Source organism: Apiospora aurea (assembly GCF_038362705.1).
Source record: "Apiospora aurea strain CBS 24483 chromosome Unknown utg000002l_segment0_segment0, whole genome shotgun sequence".
Classification (NCBI taxonomy): domain Eukaryota; kingdom Fungi; phylum Ascomycota; class Sordariomycetes; order Amphisphaeriales; family Apiosporaceae; genus Apiospora; species Apiospora aurea.
Window position 1 is genome coordinate 2117177 of NW_027117389.1, and position 23364 is coordinate 2140540.

The following is a 23364-nucleotide window of genomic DNA, read 5'->3' on the forward strand; positions in this document are numbered from 1 at the left end:
GCTAGAACCAATACTGGTAGCGTCCATTTTCGGGGATGATTGGTCACGCAGGCGCATACGCTACTCCTATCGCTTTGGCTACGTATATATATGGTATTGTCGGTAGCCACACGGCAAGCGCGCTGCGAAATATAGACCGGGTTGCCAATGAGGTTGGCGACGTCTACGGGCCTGTCGGGTACCTCAATGAGGGCCGGGTGCTTGCTCAACGGATTGAGGACGAAGGAGAAGATGTGTCAGTTTCGAGATTTCCCCAGAGCTGATGGGTAGTCTTCGACGAACGGGAAGCCACAATCGCCAGTATGGTCATCGAACTATCTTCTTGCATTAGATGATATACGTTGAATGTCTCGTTATATGTTAGTTGCGCTAATGCACCAAACGAGAACGTATATCCTCAGTCTGGCCCTGCTTGGGTGGGAGTATACTCCAGAAATCGTGGCCGAAAGCAGACAACGCCCCTTACTGACATCCTCGCCGTGTTTATGCCATTTTCATGAATGGCATCAGCGTCTTTTAACAGTTACCTGTGGTAACCTCGAATGCAAGCACTGGCATTGAAGATACCCAAGTCCTCCCGGGCTTATCCGCGGGCTCGGAATCAACCAATACCCTCCTCTGGCTGAAATCATTATCGACTTCGCGCATAACTTGGGCAGGAGAGATGTCCCGTTGTCCATTGGCCAGCTTGAAGAAATCAGTGAGTGGTGTCTCCAGGAGTAACCACTCGGCTCTAGTGCAATCACTCGTGGGTAATCGCTCGCAGTAAGGGAGATCCAAAAGCGAAGACAAATGTCAGGTACCTCGTGATAGAGAGTAAGATGCATATTGTATAGTAATATATGTGAAGATACGTGTAAGTACTTATGGAGAGTGGTGGTGGACAAAAGGCGCAAAAAGGAAGAAGAAAAAAGTGACCCGAAAAGGGGTCGAAAAAGTGACCGCAGAGGGAGTTGGACCCTCTTGCCTTGACTATAGGAATAAGAATACTACCGCTAGGCTACCCCGGCCCGGTCAAGGAATGGGTGGTTATTTTAATCATATAAACCCTTTGGCATTGGGGGTGATGGTGGAGGAAGAGGTATCTAAGGTTTGGCAATGCTATGGTTCGCTGAGCAAGTAGATTATGAGCCCAGCCCAGTGACTGATTTCCGGGCCTACCTTGGACCATAGGATCCAGTGTGGTGCCTCTGTATCAGGCATAGGCGTGTCTTCCTATCCCTTTCGTAGAGAAAATGCTGCTTTTAGTAGACTCTTTTCGTGAATAATCGAAAAGCCGCTTATACCTTTACATATTCTAAGGAGCCATGGAGGGGATATTACATTCGGCGTGGCGTTGACGATGGGTGAGTCCTTACTCACAGTGAATGAAAATAGACGATGATTAACCCCTTGCTTCTGAGACCCACGTAAGGCAACTCAACTAATGGACTGTAACGATCTACTGAATGACCATCATCTTCAAAGGCTAGGGATAAGTCAGCGGATCTGCACAAGCCGTAGCACCCCCCCCTTTCCGGTGGGCCATCGAGTCTCTTACATTCGTACCTTCAATGACGTGATATCCCTTTAATGGCGAAAGCGCTGCTCCAACGACAGTATGCCATACTGTACGTAGCAGGGAAAATCAATTGCAATTGGTATGATAGTTTCCATATGGTATAATACTTACCATAAACGGTCGACAGGCCTGTTTGTCCAATTAGGCATCGTATCTAATAGGAAAAACGTTGCGCCAATGATACCAACAATCCTGGTTGCTACAGTACAGAGGTAGGTGTAATGTGGTATAATTTGAGGTACACAGAAAAGCGAAAAACAAGACATATACTTGACCCATGTTGAAAACACGCATGCATCTCTACTACACGAGTAATTGCAATATGCATGCCTATCTATACTCTTGTCACACGGAGTGCACTGAGCTCCTCATATCATACATCTTTTGGGTGGGGATTTGTCAGATTTCTATTCTTGTTTTACACCTTTGTCTCCCCAACGACATCCTCACACCTCCCACAGAGCTGGTCCTCAACGGGTGCGATGTACCTCCAGCACCGAGGGCATTTGACATCCCTGGGCGGGAGCACGGTGGCTGTGCCCATGTGACCATTACCGGCCTCGAACTCGTGTTCGTACTTCCACGCAGCCTGGCCGTCGACAGGCGCGTTGATGTCGACCGAGGACACGACAAACATGGCGTCAAGCTCCTGCGCATACCTGTCGAGTACCGTCTTTACCGTAGCAGCCTCGTCAGGCACGGCCAAGATGACGGAACTCTGCAGCGACTGGCCCAGGACCTTGTCAGAACGAGCCCGTTCGAGTCCGGCCTTGATCGCGGCATGGACCGTCATGAGGACAGGGATGTCACTGCGAACAGTGTCGAGGTCCAGAGTAAGACGGCTGGCTTTGACAAGGGGCTCGTTGTAGAGCTGTTGCAAGGGATGAAGAGCCGCACTGTCGGAATTGTTAGTCAGTCATGTGCCACAACGAGTTTTTCGGATCAGCTATAGGAGTCCATGTACTTACGTGTCCTGCTTGAGCCAGTTGGGGCGGTGGTCCCAAGCTTCCTCTACCAAGGAGGGCGTCATTGGCGCGAGCATGCGCAGGAATCCATTCAGAATGGGCTCAAGCACGCCACCGCCGTCTCCACAGTAGAGGCGGTCCTTCAAAGCCTCGAGGTAGAATGCCGAAAAGTCGTTGTTGACCCATCGGTTGATGGCATTGAAGCCCTTGTAGAACTCGTGATTGGCGAACGCAACCTCAACCTCTTGCATGGTGTCCTGCAGCTGCACGATGGCAACATGGTCCGTAGCGCTCAGTGGCGCCGATCGCGCCGATTCATGCATAGAGCCCACGAGCATCTTGATAATGGTTCGGTATTTGACCAAAGCCGTATGGATAGCCGAAAGCACCGGGACGCTGATCACGACATCTCGAGTATAGTCACTACTGGCCGCCCAGAGTCTGAGAGCGTCTGCACCTAGTGCGTCGTACTGGGGCGGCCCTTGAGCAGCTTTGCCCTTGAGCTTCATGGGTGGTAACAAGGTACCGTCCATGACCTGGTGCGGCTCCATGACATTGCCCAGGGACTTCGACATCTTCTTACCCTCTTGATCCAAGGTGAACCCATGGGTAATCAGTTGTTTAAAGGGGGCCCCTTTTACAAAGTCGGAACCCTCAACTGCTCCAGCAGCGATCCGTGTGAGAAGACTTGACTGGAACCAGCCCCGATGCTGGTCAGTGCCCTCTAGGTAGACGTTAGCTTGGCCAGGCATCATGCTCCAGCTACTGCCGCTATCGAACCACACATCCATCGTGTCAGTGCCGCGGCTGTACCCTCGGCCATGCAGGTCTGTTGGGATCCAAGCAGGGTCATCTAATTCATCCATGTACCATGCATTGATGCCACGTTCTTGAATGACACCGATGATATGGCCGACGATCTCCTCACTGACAATCGCAGCGCCGTTGCTATCGTACAGTGCTGGTATGGGCACGCCCCATGCACGCTGTCGCGAGATACACCATTCACTTCTCCCCTTGACGAAGCTTGATAAGCGATTTTTGCCTGAGTCTGGCACGAAGCGCACATTCTCCAAAGCAGCCAGGGCCTCATCCTTGATGAATGCAACATCAGCGAACCATTGTTCTGTAGCCCTAATAACGACCGGTCGCTTCGTCCGCCAGTCGTAGGGATACTTGTGCTGATATTTCTCCGAGGCCAGAATGTCTTGGCCCAATAGATCGATGACAGCTTGACTAGCGCCATCAATGACCGAAGGGGCAGTTGTCAATCTCGAGGGGTCATCGGGGTACGCCTCTTGCGTGAAGACTCCTTCGTTGTTGATCGGAGCAGTGATTGGCAAGCCGAGCCCACGGCAAATCTCGTAATCGTCAAAACCGTGACCAGGCGCCAGATGGACAAGTCCAGTTCCTGAATCTGCCGAGACGAAATCGGCGTGTATTATGGGCTGGGGCCTCCCCGCCTTTCCTTGCGCTGGATTTGTGTATTTCAACCCTTTCAGCTGGCGGCCTTGAATTGTCACTGAGCTGACCTTGCCTGGTACCTTGGCCAAGAAGGATTCGACTCGGCTAGCAGCTACGAGGTAGGCCATGCCATTACTCTCAACGATGACATACTCAAGGTCGTCGTGCACGGCGATGGCCTGGTTGGCTGGCAGCGTCCATGGAGTGGTGGTCCATATGACTGCGTACAAGCGCGTTGCTGGCGAGGCAGACTCCGCAAGTGGCGCGAGAGGCGAATGCGTTCTCCAAGACTCATCAATGGGGAAGCGCACCCAAGCGGCGCTCGAGACATGATCATCCCTGTATTCCAGCTCGGCCTCGGCGAGTGCGCTCTTGGAGGACGGGGACCAGTAGACGGGCTTGTACCTCCGGTAGATCAGGCCCTTCTTGACCATCTTCTGGAACAGCCGCAGCTGCCTGATCTCGTAAGCCGCGTCCATGGTCGTCCACCGCCGGTCCCAGTCGCCCATGACGCCGTACGAGCGGAAGCTCTTCATCTGCTTGAGGACCGTGTTCGTCGCTAGGTTCCGGGCCACCTTGCGGGTCTCGATGGCCGACAGCTGCTTGCCGTCGGACTTCTCAATTGCCTTCAGCTCGATGGGGAGCCCATGACAATCCCAGCCGGGAACATATTCGACCTGGCGGCCCTGTTGGATCTGGACACGAAGGATCATGTCCTTGAGGATCTTGTTCAGGGCATGGCCGACGTGGAGGTTGCCGTTGGCGTACGGGGGCCCATCGTGAAGTATGAACTGGTCATCGACTGGGCGGTTCGACTTCTGCCATTCGTAGTAATCGTCGGCAGATCTCTTGACATACTGCTCCTTGAGCTGGGGCAGAGGTCTCGCTCTATGCAGACAAAAAGGTTCAGTAAGAACGGGCGTGGAAAGGCTCTTCACAAAGGGCCGCGTACGGGAAGGTGGACTTTGGCAGCCTCAGGGTTGCCGTCCATTTCTTTGACATGACTACCTCGGGCTCATGGCGGGAAGGCTCGATATACAATTCGACTTTATCAGTCGTGTCTGGCGCGAAGCTTGCTCGTTTTTTGTTTGTTTTTTTTTTTTTCGCAAAGAGCTTCAAGCAGACTCCAATTGGCTTTTTGCGCCCGCAAATCGGAACCTTGTCTTACAGCATTGGCCACCAATGGCGGAATTAGACCCTCAAGTTCTTGGTGGGGAGCTATCCTGAACCAATCAAGAAGCAGGAACTGTCGGCCCAGCCACAGGTGGACATGCAAGGCTGCAGCTCACCTGTTCCAGACACCGTCATCGACAAGTGCTGAGATGCTGATGTCGTTGTTGTTATAATACACCCGACCCCGAAGCACCAAATCTCATCTTGCAAGCCCGCAATGAAAGATTCTCATAGTTTATAATGGCCCCAATCCGGCGGTATCTTCGCATCACCAAATATTCCGTCATCGAGTGCCGCATATATCTGGACAACCCGGCACTTGCCCAGACATGGCTTCTCAACCCGCGGAAACCAGTCCTGCCAAGGGTCATCGAGAGCGTACGCCCACTCGTCCTGCCCAAGCTCCGTGAGGAGAGAGAGCGCAGTCGGAACAAGCGCAGCACCAAGAAGAAAGCTATCAAGGATCTTGTTGTCGAAGGTAAGTGAGTGGATGAGTGAGTGAGTGGCACAACTCATACAGGCCGTGAGGCCATGCATACTGTTCCCGCTTCCCCAAACCACTGTCCATCAGAGCTTTGCAGCTCGCGATGTACAGTACATGAGGAGAAGGTATCCGCCCCCAGCGGCAACTGTTACACGCCCCCCATATGAGATCTGCAAATGTGGACATACTCCAATACGGGCGGTAGCTATGTTTCCTTGGGGTTGGAGATGCATATGTACGTTATTCCAATTTTAAACTGACCATATCCCGGGTGTGGGGTATCACTACAGATGACTTTGAGGTGTCCATCTTCCTCACCGAAACAACCACGCGCCATTCGCTGGTGACGAAGCACAAACACTTCCATGATACGACGCAGACCAAGCTGACGTCCAACTCGGGGCGCCTCGTTGGAGCTACGCACGAAGCGCCTCTCGACGTGGACATGCACGCAGCGTCCGGGGCCATCACCATCCTGCGCGAAGAGAGCGACGACGAGGATCTGCAGCTAGATGCGGTCCCTTTGGCCCCCGCGTCTGTTACGGGTGGCGCGGCCACGGCCGCGGCGGCTAGCAACCGACCCAAGCGGGCGCGGAGAGACACGGCAGATGCAGAAGCCGATGATGGTGAGCAGCAGCAGGGGGGTGACAGCGTCTTTGAAGTTATCCCCTCATCGGATGAGGACGGGGATGATGCAGACAACGAAGGGGGGCCGGCGCGATCAGTTATTAGTGGCCAGCCCCCTGCCAAGCGACGCAAGGAGGCTGCCGCGGCAGATAAGACTGACGGGGATGACAAAAGAAAATGGCCATGGACATCTCATATGAAGGCTTCTCCATCTACGGACGAGTGCTCTGCCTGGTCGTTAAGCGCCGCGACCAGAGCAATGCAACGGGAAGCGGTGGGGGCGGAGCGATCGGCAAGGGTAAGCAGGGCGGCGGAACAGCCATGATGGAGAACTTCATCATTTCGACCCAGGTCCCCGCCGGAGCCGAAGCAGAAGCAGAAGCTACATCGTGATCTCTGGCGTGGAATCGTGATGTTTGCATTGCATGCATTGCATGCGTACAACGCACTTGCTACGACCGCAAGCTGCAAGTATCATACTATATGTCGTTACTAAGTGCTGTTAATCAACAAGGCCGGCCCCAACGAGGCCCCTTGATGGCTCCCTGTCCAATAACCTCTTCAGCTGATTCGTCAGCGGCTTGCGACTGTGCAAAGTATTGTCCTTTGAGGGAATTGGATTGATATGGGGAAAGGTCCAAGCCATCAGATTCACCAATCAAGGAACGATATAATAATACGTTTTGTGGGTCGAGCAGATGATGTGGAGATCGCAGGTCACACGGCGCGTCACACAGCCGGTCACACCCCAAAGTACAATCCCAAGTTGCCAACCAACATGAAGCGACCAAGCGACCAAGCGGCCAAGCAGACAGCCTTGCGTGGAGTGGAATCCGATTTTGATGCGATTGACGGCTGCGGGGGAAGGGCATTGCATGGAGTTCATTCCTTCCCGTCATCGTTCATGTTACACCCAACATGCAGTTTGTCGTACACATCTCCTGCAAGCCTAGCGAGCCCGGCCTGCACTTGGTTTGCATGTCGTCGTCGATCTGTTTCATCAGCATTGAGCCGATGCGCTGCCTACCGCACCCCACTTCCCAATATTAGTAGATTATCATGCATTCGATTGATATCTGTTGGCCAAGCTGCATGAGCTGAGCAGGCTTACGGTGCATACTATTGATATAGGTACAACCTCACTCACCTGTACATGGCGCCCCCTCATCTTCCCCATGCTGACGCCAAAAAGATAAGTGCATGCATACATCGTTCGATAGCCTGCCCATTCGACAGGGGTGCTGTATGATAATCATCCCGCAATGTTTGCTTGGTGTGTGAGTTGTACGTGCTCAATAGCCTCAATCATATGCTACCCCAACGTCGATCAGCGCAAAATGAAACACAACTTCACGCCATCGGCGCCCAGTACGGTAAGAATTGCATGCTGCCTGCTTGCCGACCCCTCCGGCTTTGCATCTATCACGGAGCAACAAGTCCTCGGCCGGTTGAGACCCCTGCTGGCCTGATCACGCGGACGCCACAAACGACCGGCATTCTCTCATTACTTGAATCATGATTCATCACGTTAATTGCATATCCCATACAGCTGGCACCGTTCCAATGCGAGATGGCCATCCAGACTTTGACCGAAAGTAGACGCAGTAGGGGTGGTATCGGCTACGTGGAAGTTTATTGTTTATTCAGGACACCATCCATCTAGTCATGGCTGGTGTGTGGCCTCTTCCCGATGCGTCTCCGTGATCGCCAAAACCTGCGCCATCGGATGTCTCGCAGACTAACCAGCTGCCTGGGACTGCATGGCTCGCGAACTACTTGCCGAATTGCTGGCGAGGCGGGACGTCTTGGGCCCCTGGCTTCTTCCCCAACCAGCAGCCCATAATCCCGGTAAGCACGCCTTCTCAGATAAGAAGCGATTGGAGAGCCTTGCCAATATGGAAGCAATGGGTTGCATGGAGCTGACGGCAAGATACGGCACACGCCTGTAATCTTCTAATGGAAACACGGACGTCGATAGACCTACAATCCAAGCTAGTGAAAGCGAGGTTCCTATCTCATGATCAAAACGTAGGAGGTGGCTTCATTTGACCGCTGTGTCAAGCCGATCCTTTGGGCTGTAGGACTGAGAGCCTTATGTCCTTTAGTATTATTGTTGAAACCGAGACCTATGAGCTCATCATGGCGAGAAAAGCCACTGATGTATTATTCGGGAACGATACCCCTCAATCACGGAGGCATCTCCAGCCAGTGGTGCTGAAATCATGCGTGATTGGCTGTCGATAGACCGTTCTGGCCGCAGACGTCAGCCGAGGTGGTAGTGATTGTGTCTTGATTTTGCGTACGAAGAGCCCGGAGGATCTCCGGATGCCCTGATAGGGAGAATCACGACCTTCAACCAAGAGATTGAGAGCAGTATCTCATTGTGCCCAAGGCAGCAACTTACTTGCTTTTCCTACAGACTAGCTCAAAGAGGCACAGGACATCAATTTGATGCTGGTACCATCCGAAACGATGCTGACCGCCGATTTATATGTGTGTGTGGTAGGATATTGCCTTAGGTAGTTCACACCCGGCTGACTGGGTCATGTCTCTGAACGGATTGCCAGAATAGTCTAACCCAGGCGACGGCGTTGCAAGGGGTTGTCCCGAAAAAAAGCAGCTAGCCCCTGCTCCACGTGGGAGTAAATGGTAGGTAAGTAGCACGGCACAAGCAGATAATGATCTGGTCGTATAGATGTGTGCCTTGCTTTTGCCGATCTCCGCCAGCACTGGTGGCCGTTGGAAGACTGCGATTGGATGAGCTGCTGCCTAGCAGGAATTGTTAATTAAGCAACTTGTAAGTTGCTGAGCAAGCTCGCCAGGTAGCCAAGCACCGAGATATCCGCCAGAATACGACCTCTCGTAACGCTCATCGCTGCCGGATCCAAGGCATGGCGTGGTTCATGCCCGGTTTATTGGCTTCCTCATACTTTGAAGATGTCGGGCGTACGGCATGCGCGGGAAAACAGCATTGTCGTTCTTCCTCATGACGAGCTTGCTTCCATGCACCACCGTCGAACCACCTTAGAGCTTGGTATGTCAGTGCGTGGCTGATTAAAAATTGTACAGGTGGTACCTGAAAACCAAAACACCAAGGATTGTCTCCCGTCAGCTGACAGGAGGCCGGGGTAAGGACGCTACCTTAATACGAGTACAGCACACATAGATGATGACTCAGTCCCAGCACGTAGCACGAGCGAATCAGAAACAGCCTGCCCGGCTAATGCAGCCATAAAGTACACACATCTTGCCAGCAGCTGACCACCAACCAACAGGCCGGATATAAAGGCACAATAATCTTGGCCGAAGGCGGTTTTCTAAACCCCTGTTGCAGGCCTATGGGGACTTGTCAGCTTTTGACGCCAGCCGAAAAACAGGTTCGTAATTCACGTAAAACCGATTACCTACGGCATGCCGTGGCCACTATCTCAGGAGGAAGTCGATGACCCCGCTGAGGAGCCGAAGTTTCCGGCTTATCAGATAATCATGTGTACAGTAGGTAGCTGTCGTAACGAGCGGTGACGATATTGACTCCTGATTGTTCGGAAAACTCCAGATCAACTAAGGTTTGAAGTGGGTAACAACATCAGATGAAGATTGAGGCTCCGAAAGCCAGGGACGCAGGGACGGTTCACTCTTCTCCATAACAGACGATATGATGACCAAGTCTGAAATCTGCCAGGTTTCCAGTTCCACACTGGGGGAGACAACCCACTGGCTAGAAGTAGATGTCAGAGCTCAACTACCGAAAGGAGCTGGCGGGTGGTGGTGGTGGGGGAGACTGGTTGGGGTTGTTGCTGGGTAAGAGATAGGTATCGTCCAATTTGTACTGTACATGCCTCACACAGTAGGGCTGGATGGGGACATCAGATGACTGTTCGCTTTCGGCAATGCGGCGCGCAGGGTTTTCAGGGCCACGCAGCAGGGTTCGAACTGGCCAAGCCAGAGAACGAATCGGTCAGCATTCAGCAGCAGAAGGTTCACCTCGTTTCGGTGATCCAGGGGCAGTGCACTCCTAACGCAAACAACGACGCGCAGAGAGAGGAGAGGGAACGCCCTCCTCCTGTATCGCATTGAGCATTGTAATTCCATTGCGGCCTGCTGCGTAAGAGTAATATTGACATTTTGGGGATTTTCAGGGGATGATGCTCTGCGCCACAGGCACAGGCACAGGCACAGGCACAGGCACAGGAGGCAATGGGATGAAACAGTGGACATGCATTCGCCTGTGCCGATGGCTGGACATCGTTCCCTAGTCGAGACTCAGGAACGAAAACCGTTGCAGGATCATTAGCGAGATGGGCCCGTGATGGAAGCCTTCTGGAAGGTTTTCTCCCCCTTCCAGCCTTCCATGCTGCCTGACTGAGTTCTTCCTGACCTTCTTTTTTCCTAGATCGACTCCACAGCGACCGTGCTTCATCTCGGAAAAGTGGCGCATGTACTGTTTTTGGTGTCCTTTGGGGTTCTTTGGTGGCAAATGGGTTGAGCCAGCGCTAGCGCCTCTGCTGTCTGGCCAGTTAGCCTCTGCCGCCAAACCACAAATGATCTGCCAGCTCGGCGCATTTGTGCGCTGGAAACCGTCTCCATTAGCATTGCTGTTTGAGCTTGCCGACTCCACCGTAATTTACCGCAACCGCCGCATTTGGGATTTTGCACGCTTGAGCAGGTTTGACATCTGGCGCTTGGACATGGCTTGCCTGCATCGCGACAATGGCTGCACGCGGGCTTCTGCCCTCGCTGCCTCTCTCTCCTCGTCCTTCTTTTTGTTGAGTACCGTGCGGTCTCCTGCGGCGTGGCCGGCGCGATTGGCCACTGAGTGCTAACAACTCCAGTCCCACTTGGCTCGACGTCAATTCCCTAAACTCGGGATATGAGAATTCAGGGTCCAGCTCCTACGGGAAGTGACAGCTTTGCCTACTGTACTCCTTTCTAGAACTCCTGAAGATAGCGTCCGAGTGTCACCGATCGCTCAGCAGCATGACCCAGGAGCGGGGTGTAGCCACAACTGCCGATCTGGTGTTTATTGCGGTGTTGAGTTTTTGAGGCTGACATTCGTGACATTACGGGCTGTTGCGAGCCGTCTGTCAGCCATTTTGACCGCAAGTGACCGGGCTTGAGTGCGACAGTGGCATTGTGCCCGTGTCTTCTACGCGGCCAGCTCAATGTATACCGGGCAGCAGCAGCCTGCTCCCCCCATGTGCTTCACCCTTCTTATTAGACAGTATGTTGGAGCCACGGCATTTGTTCTATAATGATTGTCTCTGCTATTCTAAAAGACTGCCAAGAGACGGACAATGGCTGCGTCACTGCGTGTCTCTAGGTAAGTCGGCCGTGTCGTATCTACGCTAGCGCACGTAACGGCTTGGTGAACTCAGCATCAGCTATAGCCGCCTTCCAGAGCCCGTCCCCAGTGTCAAGCGGGTTATGGCTATCGAAATTCTAGGGCCACCATGGCTATTTCTAGAGCAGCGAGACAGCACAGGAATCATGCAGTCAGCCGCAATCAAAGGTGTTGCAGAACGCAGCTTCCGAGTCAATCAATCTATCCCGAGGGGGTCCGTGTCAAAAGCCTTGATAAAGTCGCAATTGGAAGCTCATAAGCACAAGGGGGAGGAGCTTGCGTCTTACTGAGGCTTAGACAGCCCGTATTCCCTTTACATATCAGCATAGCGTTTCATTAAACCGTACATACTTACGACCAAAACCTACGTGCTTACATGCGACATGGGGATATACACAATATCGGTACGGATGAGCATGAAACCCAAGTAGGTAGGTCCTGCCCACAGACAGCAAATTTCCAGCTCAGTCCTACGTCGGTCAAGGGTGTCAGCCCTGTGAGATACCGTCGTATATACTTCACTTGATATTGTAACCCAAGTAGGGTACATACAATGTGGGAGGGCCAGATCAGCTGATACGTGCGATGGTCATTTCTTCTTCCGTTGCCCGCCTTCCCAAGAGGCGGCCGGGTTCACGGCCATGTGAATACTGAATCTGTAAGCAAGCCGTCTCGGCCTGACCAATCAGCAACGCCATTGGCCTGCCCTTCTTCAGTTGAAGAGGGATATACGTCGAACAGCACATGGTGACTCACAAGCACGTCACTGGTGGATGTGCTGTCTAACTGGGGCGTTTCTGGCGCTGATGCGCGAGTCTGGAGCTGTGAAGTGGTATGCCCGAATATACCTATCCTATCGCATTACATGCACAGTTTTGCTCAACAAGTGTAATTTTTTTTTAGACGTTGGTGGTTGGGTCGGTGTATCGGTGCGCGACAGATTTGTATCAGCTTCGAGTGGGCCGCGTTGCCGAGCTACTGCACATACAGGCTGCCTAGGACAAGGGAAGCTGAAAACATTCCATCGCGGAACTGCTAGCTGTCGAAATGTAATTGCCTGCTCCTCCTCCACCGGCCGGTTCGATAAGCTTAGCCACCACGTCGACGCAAGAACTCGTAAGGGCTTCTAGATTCGGCAGACCCGGGGTATCGACCGGCGCGGGACACATTTCGAGATGTCATCGGATAACTCCAATCTCCAGCCACCTGGGTACGAAGGAGAGAGACGAGCAAGAAAGCAGCCATAGACAGACAGACTTCCAGGCTTCCAGCCTGCCAAGCCCCCAGTCGCCAGCCCAGCATCCAGATCGCCCGACGTACGGGCAGGTTGCTTTTTCCCCTCTCGATCTGTCGATGCGGCCAAAAGCGGAAACAAGCAGCCAAAAAGCAAGACACAGCGCCCAGTTTGTAGAACGTGATCTCCAGAGGAAGAATGCTATTGCACGTACAGACAGGGGTCACGACCCTGTAACAGAGGCCGTTTCCAGGGCACAGAGGCCAGCTGACCTACAACTAAGTCCATGCAACTTTAATGAGATTTCGTGTCGCGGCGTGTACGACCGGCAGCTCGCAGGCGACCAGAATGGTGTCTCACGGGGCATATCAATTCACAGGTTGTTGTCATACGAGTCTGTACGAGAGGCACCTTTGCGAAGCCCAGCAGTCTTTTGCCCGTGTTTCACCCAGCTCCGGACCACCCGTTGTTGGCCTGAACGTCTGTCCATCGAGAGCCGCTCACTTCATGATGATAGTCGTGCTATGGACCTGGTCTATGCAGTTCGGCAGACGAATCAGTGGCCTCCTTTGGCCGCTGGCCCGCTCGTTCCCCAGGGCATGCTGTAATGCTGCCCTACCTAAGTCTGACGTGACGAGAAGAAAGCAAAGGAAAAAACCACTTTCAGGCGCATTATCTGGGGCAGAGGGTGGAAAGTGAGTGGAGATGGCATTGTTCTATGAGTCTTCTACGAAGTGGGGATGCTCATTTCAAGACTCTGCTCACCTCATCACTGCCGCTCTTGCCAGCTTTGCCTGGAGCCAGGCTACAGAATAGCACCAACATGGGCTTCCTGGTCGCAAAATTCTGGATTTTTCTTCTCCTCTGGCTCCTCAGCGCTGCGACCGCCATTTCGCAAATCCCGTAAAAGGATTTCCTCGGTCAGGAAGTGGCCTAGCCTCTGCGCTTAGAGCAGTTGGGACTCCCAGGAACCAACATCGGATTTCGGGGCGCCATTGGTCACGCCGACGACGACCGGCCTCACAGCGAGGGGAGACAGGCCGAGAGAGACAGCCAGAGTGACAGAGAGCGCGAAGTAACAGCATGTAACATCTGGCTCGAGTGCCTCTCCATGCGGGCGTAGGTACTGTACATTGTCACGGTGTCTGACAGGGGCTCAGCACATGGTTCCAGGGGCTCATGCTTGTTTCATTTTCCTCTTGACTTTTGCGTGTACAGTACGGTACGGTCGGTACAGAGGTACGGGCTGCAGTGGTGTGGCACACACTCGCAACTGCGTCACTACGGACCCCTGTCAGGGCAGGGAGATTATTTTTGTCAGCCAGACCAGTGAAAGCTGAGCTGTTGCAGGGGTACCCTTTGCACAAGAGACGGCCTGCGTGTTCATACCATCACGGTGGAGATACCTCCGTACGCTGCTTTGCAAACCGGCTTGTACCTAATGCCAAAAGTCTGGCGGTGTACCGAAGTACCCGTTGGAGCCTTGATGCGAGCTAGCGACAACCTTGGAAGTATCGCCCAAAAAGTATATTTCATTAAATCTGGACAAACAGATGACTATCACCGCCGGCTACCTACATACATAAGGCTTCCTCTCCCTCCTAACCATCAGACAGTTTCGTTTCCAATTCACCGGATCATCAGCCCATTATCAGTTGCAAGCAAGAGCCTACTCTACTCTACTCTCTATATAACAACATCACCCCGACATCTTCACAGTTGTCCAACTTGCACCCACTCTTACCAATACTATATCCATCTACCTACTACTACCACCACCAACAACAGCCCTTCCGTTGCTACCTATAGCCCCGGAAGACGGCATCTCGCTATACTATACCAAAGACACTTAGTACAGCCCGTCACAACCGTCAAGCTGGCTACCTCAACCTTCGAAATGCCTGCTCAGCGCCCCTCGCAGCTGCCTCCCTCCCCCGGCCCGCCGCCAAACCGACCTCTGCCTCCTCTGCCCAAGAGAGGCTAGATATCAGGCCGGGGGATCTTGGATGAACTATACTATACACAAAACACACCGTCAGAACGAAACACCACGAGGACACGGGCACTTTCACTGTCATCACTCTCATTGATCGGTTGACTGGAACCAACCGATCTCCTGGTTCTTCTGTTTTCGAGCCGCCGCTTTCTAAGATGCACATCTCTTAGAGGCTCACGGGGCTCTCGCCGTCTGGGCTGAGGAGCAGTTACATCACAACCTCCACTCACACCATCGACAACCACGATAGCCGGTTGGTCATCACATGCGCGCACCTGACGATCATTGGCAGCCTGCGATTCAACAGTAGTGGCAAGCAGCCAGGCGTCCCGCACTACCAGTCGCGCTCGGTGCGGCACTCTCAAGTCTCCTGCCGTTCACTCAATCATACTACGAGCTGGCTCAACGGATTCTTCTATACTCTCCTTGTCATTTCACTTGACATATGAGGTGTTGTACGATAATGCATTGGTCGAGTCGAGAGCCTGGGGTCACTGGACCCGCGCATACGACCTTCCATGAACGGGATATGGGAACAATTGGTTCATGATTTTGGAATGAAAGGGATCTATCTTTTACAACAAAGGGGTGTTCGGGGGGTTTTGGGACCATGTACACATAGAAAGCATCGTCATGGCGTCTTCTGCAAAGAATTGGCTTGCGTGCGCGGATACCCCTGGGGATGGGAAGCTGAGTGATGATTGGACACTATCGGATTACAGCTGGACCATTTGGGGGTCAGGAATCTCTACTTGGCGACAACTGGTAATCGGTTAGCCGACGACTGAAATGAAGATACGGAGCATAGTACAATTGCGACGATTACAAGATAAAACACGCATAATATTCAAATGTCAATCATCTCGAAACGGGGCCTCCGTGATCTTTGTGGTCCCTTCTTCCTTTGGTGTCCCTCAATCTCATTCCTGCCTGCAGCTGACAGGGCCAACGAATGAAAGTGATACAATGCCCGCGCCGATCCGGCCTCTTTTCTTTTTCTTCCATTTCCTTTTCTTCGGCCCCATGCAGGTGCTATTGGGCAGCGGGCGACCGACAATCTACCAATGGATTGAGGGCAGTGGAAATCAGGATCAACCCCTCTTCCCCCCCTCCCTCCCTCGTACCATACCTGCCACAGCGGCCGCCAATCGAGGGTCGTGAAAGCCTCCAGAAAAAAAACCGCCTGCAAGCGCGGGAAGCAGATCATATTCACTAGCCATACCGCCCTTTCGGAAATGGCAAAGGAGGGGTTCGTCAAGGTGTTAGCGGCTCATCACTTGACATGAATTATCCAGAGTTACATCATGATCACAGATTTGATACATGCACATGTGCGGAGCTAATATTAAGCAGCAGCTGCTGTGGGGGGAGAGGAGGAGCAAAGTAGAGCAAACTTGAGACTCGGTGCGGCCAAACAGACAACATGTGAGAGCGAGATGACCTTGGCGGGGAGGGGGACGGGCAGAAAGAGTGGAATGCGCGGGAGGAGTGCGCAACAGCGCATTAGGTAGGATCGGCCTGAATATCAAAAACTGGTCGCGGTGATATATTCTCATTTTGTTCGATAGCCGACTATTATTCCTCTTTGTGTGAGGGTGTGGTGGGCACCGTCTACCCAGTCGCCGAGCCGGGCTTGCCAGAGACGACGTAGGTGGTTTCGACCAACGTGGCCTTGGAATGGATCAATTGATTTCTAGGTATTTGTTCGAGTTTCCAGTCGCCGAAATATTATCCTGATTCAATCGCCGGCCATTGCCGCCGTCGTGCAAATGGCGAACAAACTGTGCACGTAACAAGTACCGCCCAGCCAAAGTGCTGCTTTTGGCCTGGCCTGGCCGCCTCAGGTGGGCACTAACACCTTCGCGACGCCAAGAACCGTTTGGTTCCTGGCTGCAAAGTTGGCTCCGGTCTTTGTCTGGCAAGTGTATCGGTTCTTGCCAGGACAAACCATGGACCGCGGGGGAGCCTCGCACTACGTCCAGCACTACATTTTTGAAGCATTACCTAGCTCGATCGTTGATAAACAACAGGATCGCAGCCCGCTGGAGTGGGAGCAGTGGTAAGTAGCAGTAGCATGTCGCAACTAGATGTGTAGTAGGAGGTAGAGGCGGCGGAATATTGCGCCTTGAGTCATTGGCTTTCACAATAGTCCCATCGATTCATCAAAAAGGCCATGTCCTTCCTCGATGTACCACCATCCATATGCATATGCAAATGTATGTACACGATGGCCCGATTGTCATGCTATTATCGGCTTGCAGGTAGCTAGCTGCCGACAACCGTCCGTCCGTCCGTCCGTTCATTCAGAAGTCCGTTCCCCTCCACCCCCTTGCCCTGACATTCCTTGACTGCTGCTGCTGAGTGAGCGAGGCCTCGGAAGATGTGCTGAATCTGGTAATTGGAACTAGGTTCCAGTACCTGAATTGCTTGCGAGTGTTTAACAATCGCAAGGTTGGGGAGCCTCAAACCTTCCCTCGTACCTATTTTTGTTGCGCTCGGCCGAAGAAAAAAAAAAGGATGAATCGGCAAGGTAGCATGCATGGATGGATCCAATAGGTCGAAAGTGGTAACCAGGTAGGAATAGGGAAAAAATAGATAGAGCCTGTCCTCCTGCCAGCCAACATCAATTGGGGGTCTTCGTTGGCTGGTATGCCGAACAACCGCGGATGGCTCGGCCAATTATCCAACTCTCAGCGGGCATGGCATGGCATCCAGGGTTTTTGGTCGGTCGCCCGCTCTTCATACATGCGAAACGACGCCATAGCATGCCAGTCACATTCTTCAAATCCAACAGGCCCCGGTTTGAATGGCAAGGTAGGAAAAGAGAATGGGGAGAGAGAGGCACGGCTAAGGAAACTTAGGTTCGTGCCTGGGAAGAGACCGTCTGATCTTGGGAAGGCTGGACGTTCATAGCGTGTGCGTTGCTAAGGGCCAAGCAGCCAAGGCCGGGCGCCTCTGACGAAACACGCGAAGGAATTCTGTTCGGGCGTGAAGAGTCATGGCGGGTTGTTCTAGCGCTGGCGCCTCCCCGCGAATTGAGCTGACGCACCATCAAAGTCAATCTTTGCCCATCGTACGTACGCACTTACTGCCCAATGCAGTTCATACTTACATGTACATATGTAATGTAATGTAATGTACGATGCCACGGTTGAGGCTCAAACGCATGGATGACTATTCACCTGCATGTCAGACGGGCTAATGTGGATTGCGAAACATCCAATGTGTGTGTGTGTGTAAGCAGCTTTTGCAATGGTCGGCATGTTCCCACAATACACCGGGCAGTCGAGTATGTTACAGATACTGTACGGACAATAATAGTCTTGCACCCCCAACCCCCGAAGTGGCACCTCGCCGCTCACATCGTCTCGTGGTCATGAACTGCTGGGAACATCTTTCCCCGCTGCTACTTTACCGAACAACGTATGTACCTAGCGGGCGTTGCCAGTACAGTCGTGCACGCCAGTGCCTACATTACCTCGTAAAGCATAAAATATGGATGTGCCGACCTTCTCCAGCCTCGAAACTTGTCAAGAATAAGCGACAAGGGCCCGCTCAGGAAATGGTACGGCCGTCCTGCCATGCCCTACGGCGGTATGCGTAGGCGTAGGCGTAGAATATCACGTCAAGTGTCTGTCACTTGGGTCTAGTGCCCGCATAGTTCGTTGCCTTGCGCGTGCCCGAGGAAGATTCGCGGTGCGTTCCGGGTAGAGTACCAAGATTGTGCCAGTCTAGGCAGAGGCTGGGCGGTTGGCTATGTGATAACAGGCTTCGGCCAGCAGAGCCAGTCCTGTCGCTCTCGAACCCAATTCACGCGCCTTAGAGTTTCCCAGGTGCGACATCTCGACCACAATGGACCTTCAGGACCTCAGCCGCCCGAGCTGTCGAGAATGCTACTTGCCACCCCCTGATCGTCAGGGACAGCTGCCGAGCAAGTGGCAAATTGCAATGTCTTCCCCTAAAACAGAGCCTGTGAAATTAGTGGTTGGAGGTTGGGGATGGTGAAATGCCAGATGCAAGACGGTTTGAATGCAGCGCATCTTACTAATCTGCAAATCGATCAAAAAAAAAATGGCCCACATCCGAGCCAGTGACGTCAACTGAATCGCGGAGAACATAATTGGGTAACAGCTGGGAAAGTTGCATCCACGTGCTGATAAGAAGCGCTACTGACACTTGACGAAACGCGCGATAAAGCCCAGAGATCCAATCACAGCGAAGCGGCGCCGTTTCTGCTTGTTTTGGAGCATGGTAGGCCGGTAATCTTTCCCGCAAGCCTACTAAGAACAGCAGGCCGCCCTTGTCTCCTTGTCCTTGGATGGAGAAGATCTGAGATCGACCTTGCCAGTTCCCTGGGACGTACATCCGACAGCAGCTACCGTATTGCGCCGGTTAGTCACTTGACGCTTGACATCCAGACGCCCACCCCTGGGGCTGGAGCATTAATCTCCGGAGTCCGGAGTAGCCTCTGCTGGCTTGCAAGCTGCTGCCCGATACGGTACAAGACAACCCTGCTTTTTGCTGCTTCAAGCCATCGTCCGATAGTTGTACCTTCGGCCCGCCGTCACGCTTCAATAACCTGGTTTAAATACAATAGCTTCTGGACCTCATCGAGATCGCCGCCTCGACTAGGATTTTCAGCCACCGCGTAAGAAGCCTCTCGACACTCATGGAACTTCACGTTTGGGGCGAAGCATTTGGGCTTCCATCCATTGATCCGGAATGCCTAGCTGCTATCTCGTATCTGGGCCACGTTGTTCCTCCGAGAGACTGGTCTTTGGTTGCCAGCAACGACGTCAGTGTGTCGCCTGACTGTAAGTCCATCTATTCTCCTCTCACCGTATAAACATGGTCATTCCATTAGGCGAACTTATTTGGAGGCCGTCCCCACCATCATCAGGCTCGTTTCGAACGATCTGAATCAACCCCATAGGCCTCACGACTGGAGTCTATTCCTGTAGCTAATCCCAGCACCTAGATGTACTCCCCGCACTGCACCATGACGGTACCTGGATTTCTGGGTACCTAAACATTGTCCAGTACCTTGCGGCACATACGTCCTTCTCATCAGCAGACTGTGACCTCACTGAGGCGCAGCGAGCTGACGCCCTGGCATACGCGTCCTATCTCTCATCACGCGGGTCAGCCCTACTGGCGTTCTTCCTCTATGTTTCGCCCAGCGCTTGGACAGAGCTCACGCGGCCTGCCTACTCATCGTTACTCCGCTTTCCGCTGACATGGACGGTTCCGCTCAAGCTCCGCGCCGCTGCCATTGCAAAGACGGAGCACCTCGGCTTGGATCACTTGGCAGCCGACATCGACCCGGAAGATGGGTCTTCGGAGGCCAAGGCCACGGCTCCGCTAACGGCGACGGGCTTCCTGAGGCTGCCCACGCGGCCCAGCGTCAGCGACAGTATGCAACCTGAGCAAGCAGCCGCTATTAGATTACAGAGTCTCCTCGAAGACTTCTTCTTGACGTTAGACGAGTTGCGCGGAACTGACACATACGTTTTTGGCGCCGGAAAACCCACTTCGTTGGACTTTCTTGCATTTGGATACTTGAGGCTTCTGCGAGTGCGGACACCGCACCCGTTTGTAGAAAGATGTATGAGCAGGAATCCTGCCGGCTCGAGGTTGATCAAATTTCTCGACACTATGCAGACTGAGGTTATCCAGTGGAAGGATAATCGAATCCAGGATACCTTACCTTGGACTCAACCAGCCTCACAGAGCCTCGTCAATATGACGAGTCGCTTCGCCGACGATGCCACGGAGCATATTCCAGGTGTTGGGGACTCTTGGAAGAGCTGGCGGGGCGATGGCATCAAAGACTCTGGCGAAATGCGTGATCCGGCACAGGTGCTCTTTGCCGTGGGTGCAGCGGTTGCTGGAATCGCTGCAGTGGGCGGTGCCGTGGTTTTCAAAGCCCTGTCGCCGTTTGGCGCGGCTACACATCGATGGGAGGCCCCGAAAAGCGGCCTGTACCAGTTTGGCGATATTGGAGCAATTTTCAACAGCTTGCCTGGTTTCGATGCTCCTGTCGCACCAGCTCCGATCCAGTCACCTATGGAGCGAGATACAGTGTATCAAGGGGAAAAGGTCGAAGTCGCTGTCGATGTTGAACCTTAGACATAAGAGACGTAATAAAATTCAACGTTTGAATGAATATTGCTTATCGGGCTGGTAGTGGTTTCTCTGAATTGAGAAGCATATGGCACTAAGTGGTGTGTTCTTCGAATGCATAATAGGGAAAATAACAAGCAGGATATGAGAAATGAAGCAAGGGGAAACAATCCACAGGAGTCGACATTGGTAAATTTCACCTTCCAAGTGCCTCAAGATGGCCCTACTGTTGTTAGAAACCTGTTTAGTCCATGGAGAAATTCGTCGATAACGTGCGTAAACCACTTGGAGTTGGATATAATGGTGTCTCGATGCTAGAACCCTGCCTCAGGACGAAGCCAAGTTTAGCCCTGTACAGTTTGAGCAACATTTGTGCCCGAACAATCCAGTTGGTCGGTGGGTACAAGAGAAGCATTTCCAGAAAAATTGTATATTTGAGATGTATGCAACCATAAACATGTATAGCGAGTCCCGCGAGAGTATGACGTCTGACTACTGCAGGAGTTGAGCCTATAACCCCCTTTCCTTCTGGGGCCGGTCGTCGCGTGAGCTCGTAAAAAGCTGCATACATCATTAGGTTGACCAAAATCACCATTGCGACTGTCTTTCATCAATGTATGAATATCCTAACCCCTTAAAAGGGTACAGTTTTGTTACATACGTCACAGCCAGTTCCCCCTTTCTTCAGCGTACTTCTCGAAGCTTCTTTATGAAGCTCACTTGTAGATGTTTACTCGCCGAGGGCCAGCTATTATGTGATGTTACTGGCGGCCACGTTTTCAGGACGAGGGATCCATCTGTCCATCCGTTGGCGTTTTCTTCCATGATAATGCCAACAATCAATTCGTCATGCTATGCAGGGTTTGTATAGATTTCCCTTCTCCCTTCAAACCATCGAGGACTTGAAGTAACGCGCATCTATAGCCCATGCGACCAAATCAAACACCAACAATAACCATAGGTTACGAAGTAGCTTCTGTCGGGACATCTCCAGAGATCCCTATATCTGCCGGATTTCCTTGCCGCGCATCTCGGGCCGTTCAACCTCCCACTCGTCGCGCAAGACCGCAAAGGCGAGGTCGCTAACAAGCAGGCTGAGGCCCAGACTCCATACCAAGGTGATGGCGTAGAAGAAGTTCGCGTTACCGCTGCCGGCGTAGACCCAGAGGTGGTAGAAGGCCGGTCCCAGGAAGGTGCCGTACAGGACGACCGAGGCCGTGACGAAGCTGTAGCGCAGCAGCGGGAAGACGTGGCGGAAACACGGGACCAGGCTCAGGAACAGCGACGTGTCGGCGATGGACGGGTAGGGTTTGAAGATGGCGAAGATGCCGAGGAGCAGCGTGATGACGGCGAGCGGCTGCTGCCGCAGCCGTATCGTGAGCGCCGGGGTGTAGGACGAAAGGTGCAGCCAGAAGACGCCGAGGAAGAATGACCGGAAGCTGTCGAACATCTCGGTGAAGAAATACCACCAGAGACCCGCGTTGGGGGTCAGGTCCGTCAGGGTCAGCTGGGTGCCGTAGGTGGAGGAGAGGAACTCCCACGATCCAGTTAGGGCGTAGGACGAGAGGAAGAGGAGGGAGAGGCTGACGCCTACGGCAAGTGTACACATGCCAGCAAGCTGCACGAGGGACTTCGGCGCCTTGGGGTTGTACGTCCGGTCATAGGCCAGTATCACCATGGGCGGCAACAACAGTAAGGGGTACATGGAGAGGTAGGCGGCGAAAGAGAGGGACAGCATCGACGTAAAGATGTTGCCCGAAAGCGCCTTGGCCACTGCATGCAGGATCGCGCAAGTCGTGAAGACGCTGGTTGGGCGCCCTATGCAGGTCGCAATGGTGAACGGGTTGAACAGGAAGAGGGCGGCCACGACGTATCCGCTCCATCGCTTCTCCTTGCGCGGGGAGGAATAGAGGCGGGACGCACCCCCTTCCCCGGACTCGGCGATCTTATATAATGCATTGGCGCTCAAGAGATCCACAAGGGTATAGAGTATATACGTGAAGATCGGGTACGTTGACGGATCGGGGAGGAGCGAGAATAGCGGCAGTAGAAGAGGGGCCTGGTGGTAGACGCCACCATCGTACGGAGAGACATTGTGATTGTAGAGGAACAGACCCTCCTGCACTTCATGTTTAAGTTAGCGATTGTTCGTGTTCTACGGTTTCTTGTGGGAAGCGGAAGCACTGTACATCTTTTGAAGCTCGTCACGGGGGTCGAGATCTCGACGCGACCAGTCAGTAGGTTAGGCAGGCCAGGGAAGGCAGTGAACAGCAGCAGACGGAGAGCCGCGGCGACGACAAAGAGACCAGCTGTCCCCGCCGTCGCTTGGAAGCTCATCTTATCTTTGGGCATGACGCAGGTCCATCGCTATAGGCAGAAAGAAAGAGAGTAGGCCA

General features: G+C 53.1%; 5 protein-coding genes across 5 annotated transcripts; 3 read left to right on the forward strand and 2 right to left on the reverse strand.

Annotated features, from left to right (window-relative positions):
- Positions 1 to 1979: 1979 nt before the first annotated feature.
- Positions 1980 to 4992, reverse strand: PG986_003044 (uncharacterized protein; the record flags this gene model as incomplete). Its single annotated transcript, XM_066839266.1, has 3 exons — positions 1980 to 2457; positions 2530 to 4878; positions 4943 to 4992. 3 exons carry the CDS (start codon positions 4990 to 4992, stop codon positions 1980 to 1982), a joined length of 2877 nt encoding a protein of 958 aa, XP_066704330.1.
- A 411-nt stretch (positions 4993 to 5403) lies between these two features.
- On the forward strand, positions 5404 to 6667 carry PG986_003045 (uncharacterized protein; the record flags this gene model as incomplete). Its single annotated transcript, XM_066839267.1, has 3 exons — positions 5404 to 5641; positions 5938 to 6371; positions 6449 to 6667. 3 exons carry the CDS (start codon positions 5404 to 5406, stop codon positions 6665 to 6667), a joined length of 891 nt encoding a protein of 296 aa, XP_066704331.1.
- Positions 6668 to 9929: 3262 nt separating this feature from the next.
- PG986_003046 (uncharacterized protein) lies at positions 9930 to 10351 on the forward strand (the record flags this gene model as incomplete). Its single annotated transcript, XM_066839268.1, has 2 exons — positions 9930 to 10075; positions 10123 to 10351. 2 exons carry the CDS (start codon positions 9930 to 9932, stop codon positions 10349 to 10351), a joined length of 375 nt encoding a protein of 124 aa, XP_066704332.1.
- Positions 10352 to 19514: 9163 nt separating this feature from the next.
- Positions 19515 to 20974, forward strand: PG986_003047 (Tom37 C-terminal domain-containing protein; the record flags this gene model as incomplete). Its single annotated transcript, XM_066839269.1, has 2 exons — positions 19515 to 19659; positions 19824 to 20974. The coding sequence occupies 2 exons, from the start codon at positions 19515 to 19517 to the stop codon at positions 20972 to 20974; spliced, it is 1296 nt and encodes a 431-aa protein (XP_066704333.1).
- Positions 20975 to 21968: 994 nt separating this feature from the next.
- PG986_003048 (phosphatidylinositol glycan- class U) lies at positions 21969 to 23320 on the reverse strand (the record flags this gene model as incomplete). The annotated part of the gene is made up of 2 exons (XM_066839270.1): positions 21969 to 23092; positions 23158 to 23320. 2 exons carry the CDS (start codon positions 23318 to 23320, stop codon positions 21969 to 21971), a joined length of 1287 nt encoding a protein of 428 aa, XP_066704334.1.
- Positions 23321 to 23364: the final 44 nt, after the last annotated feature.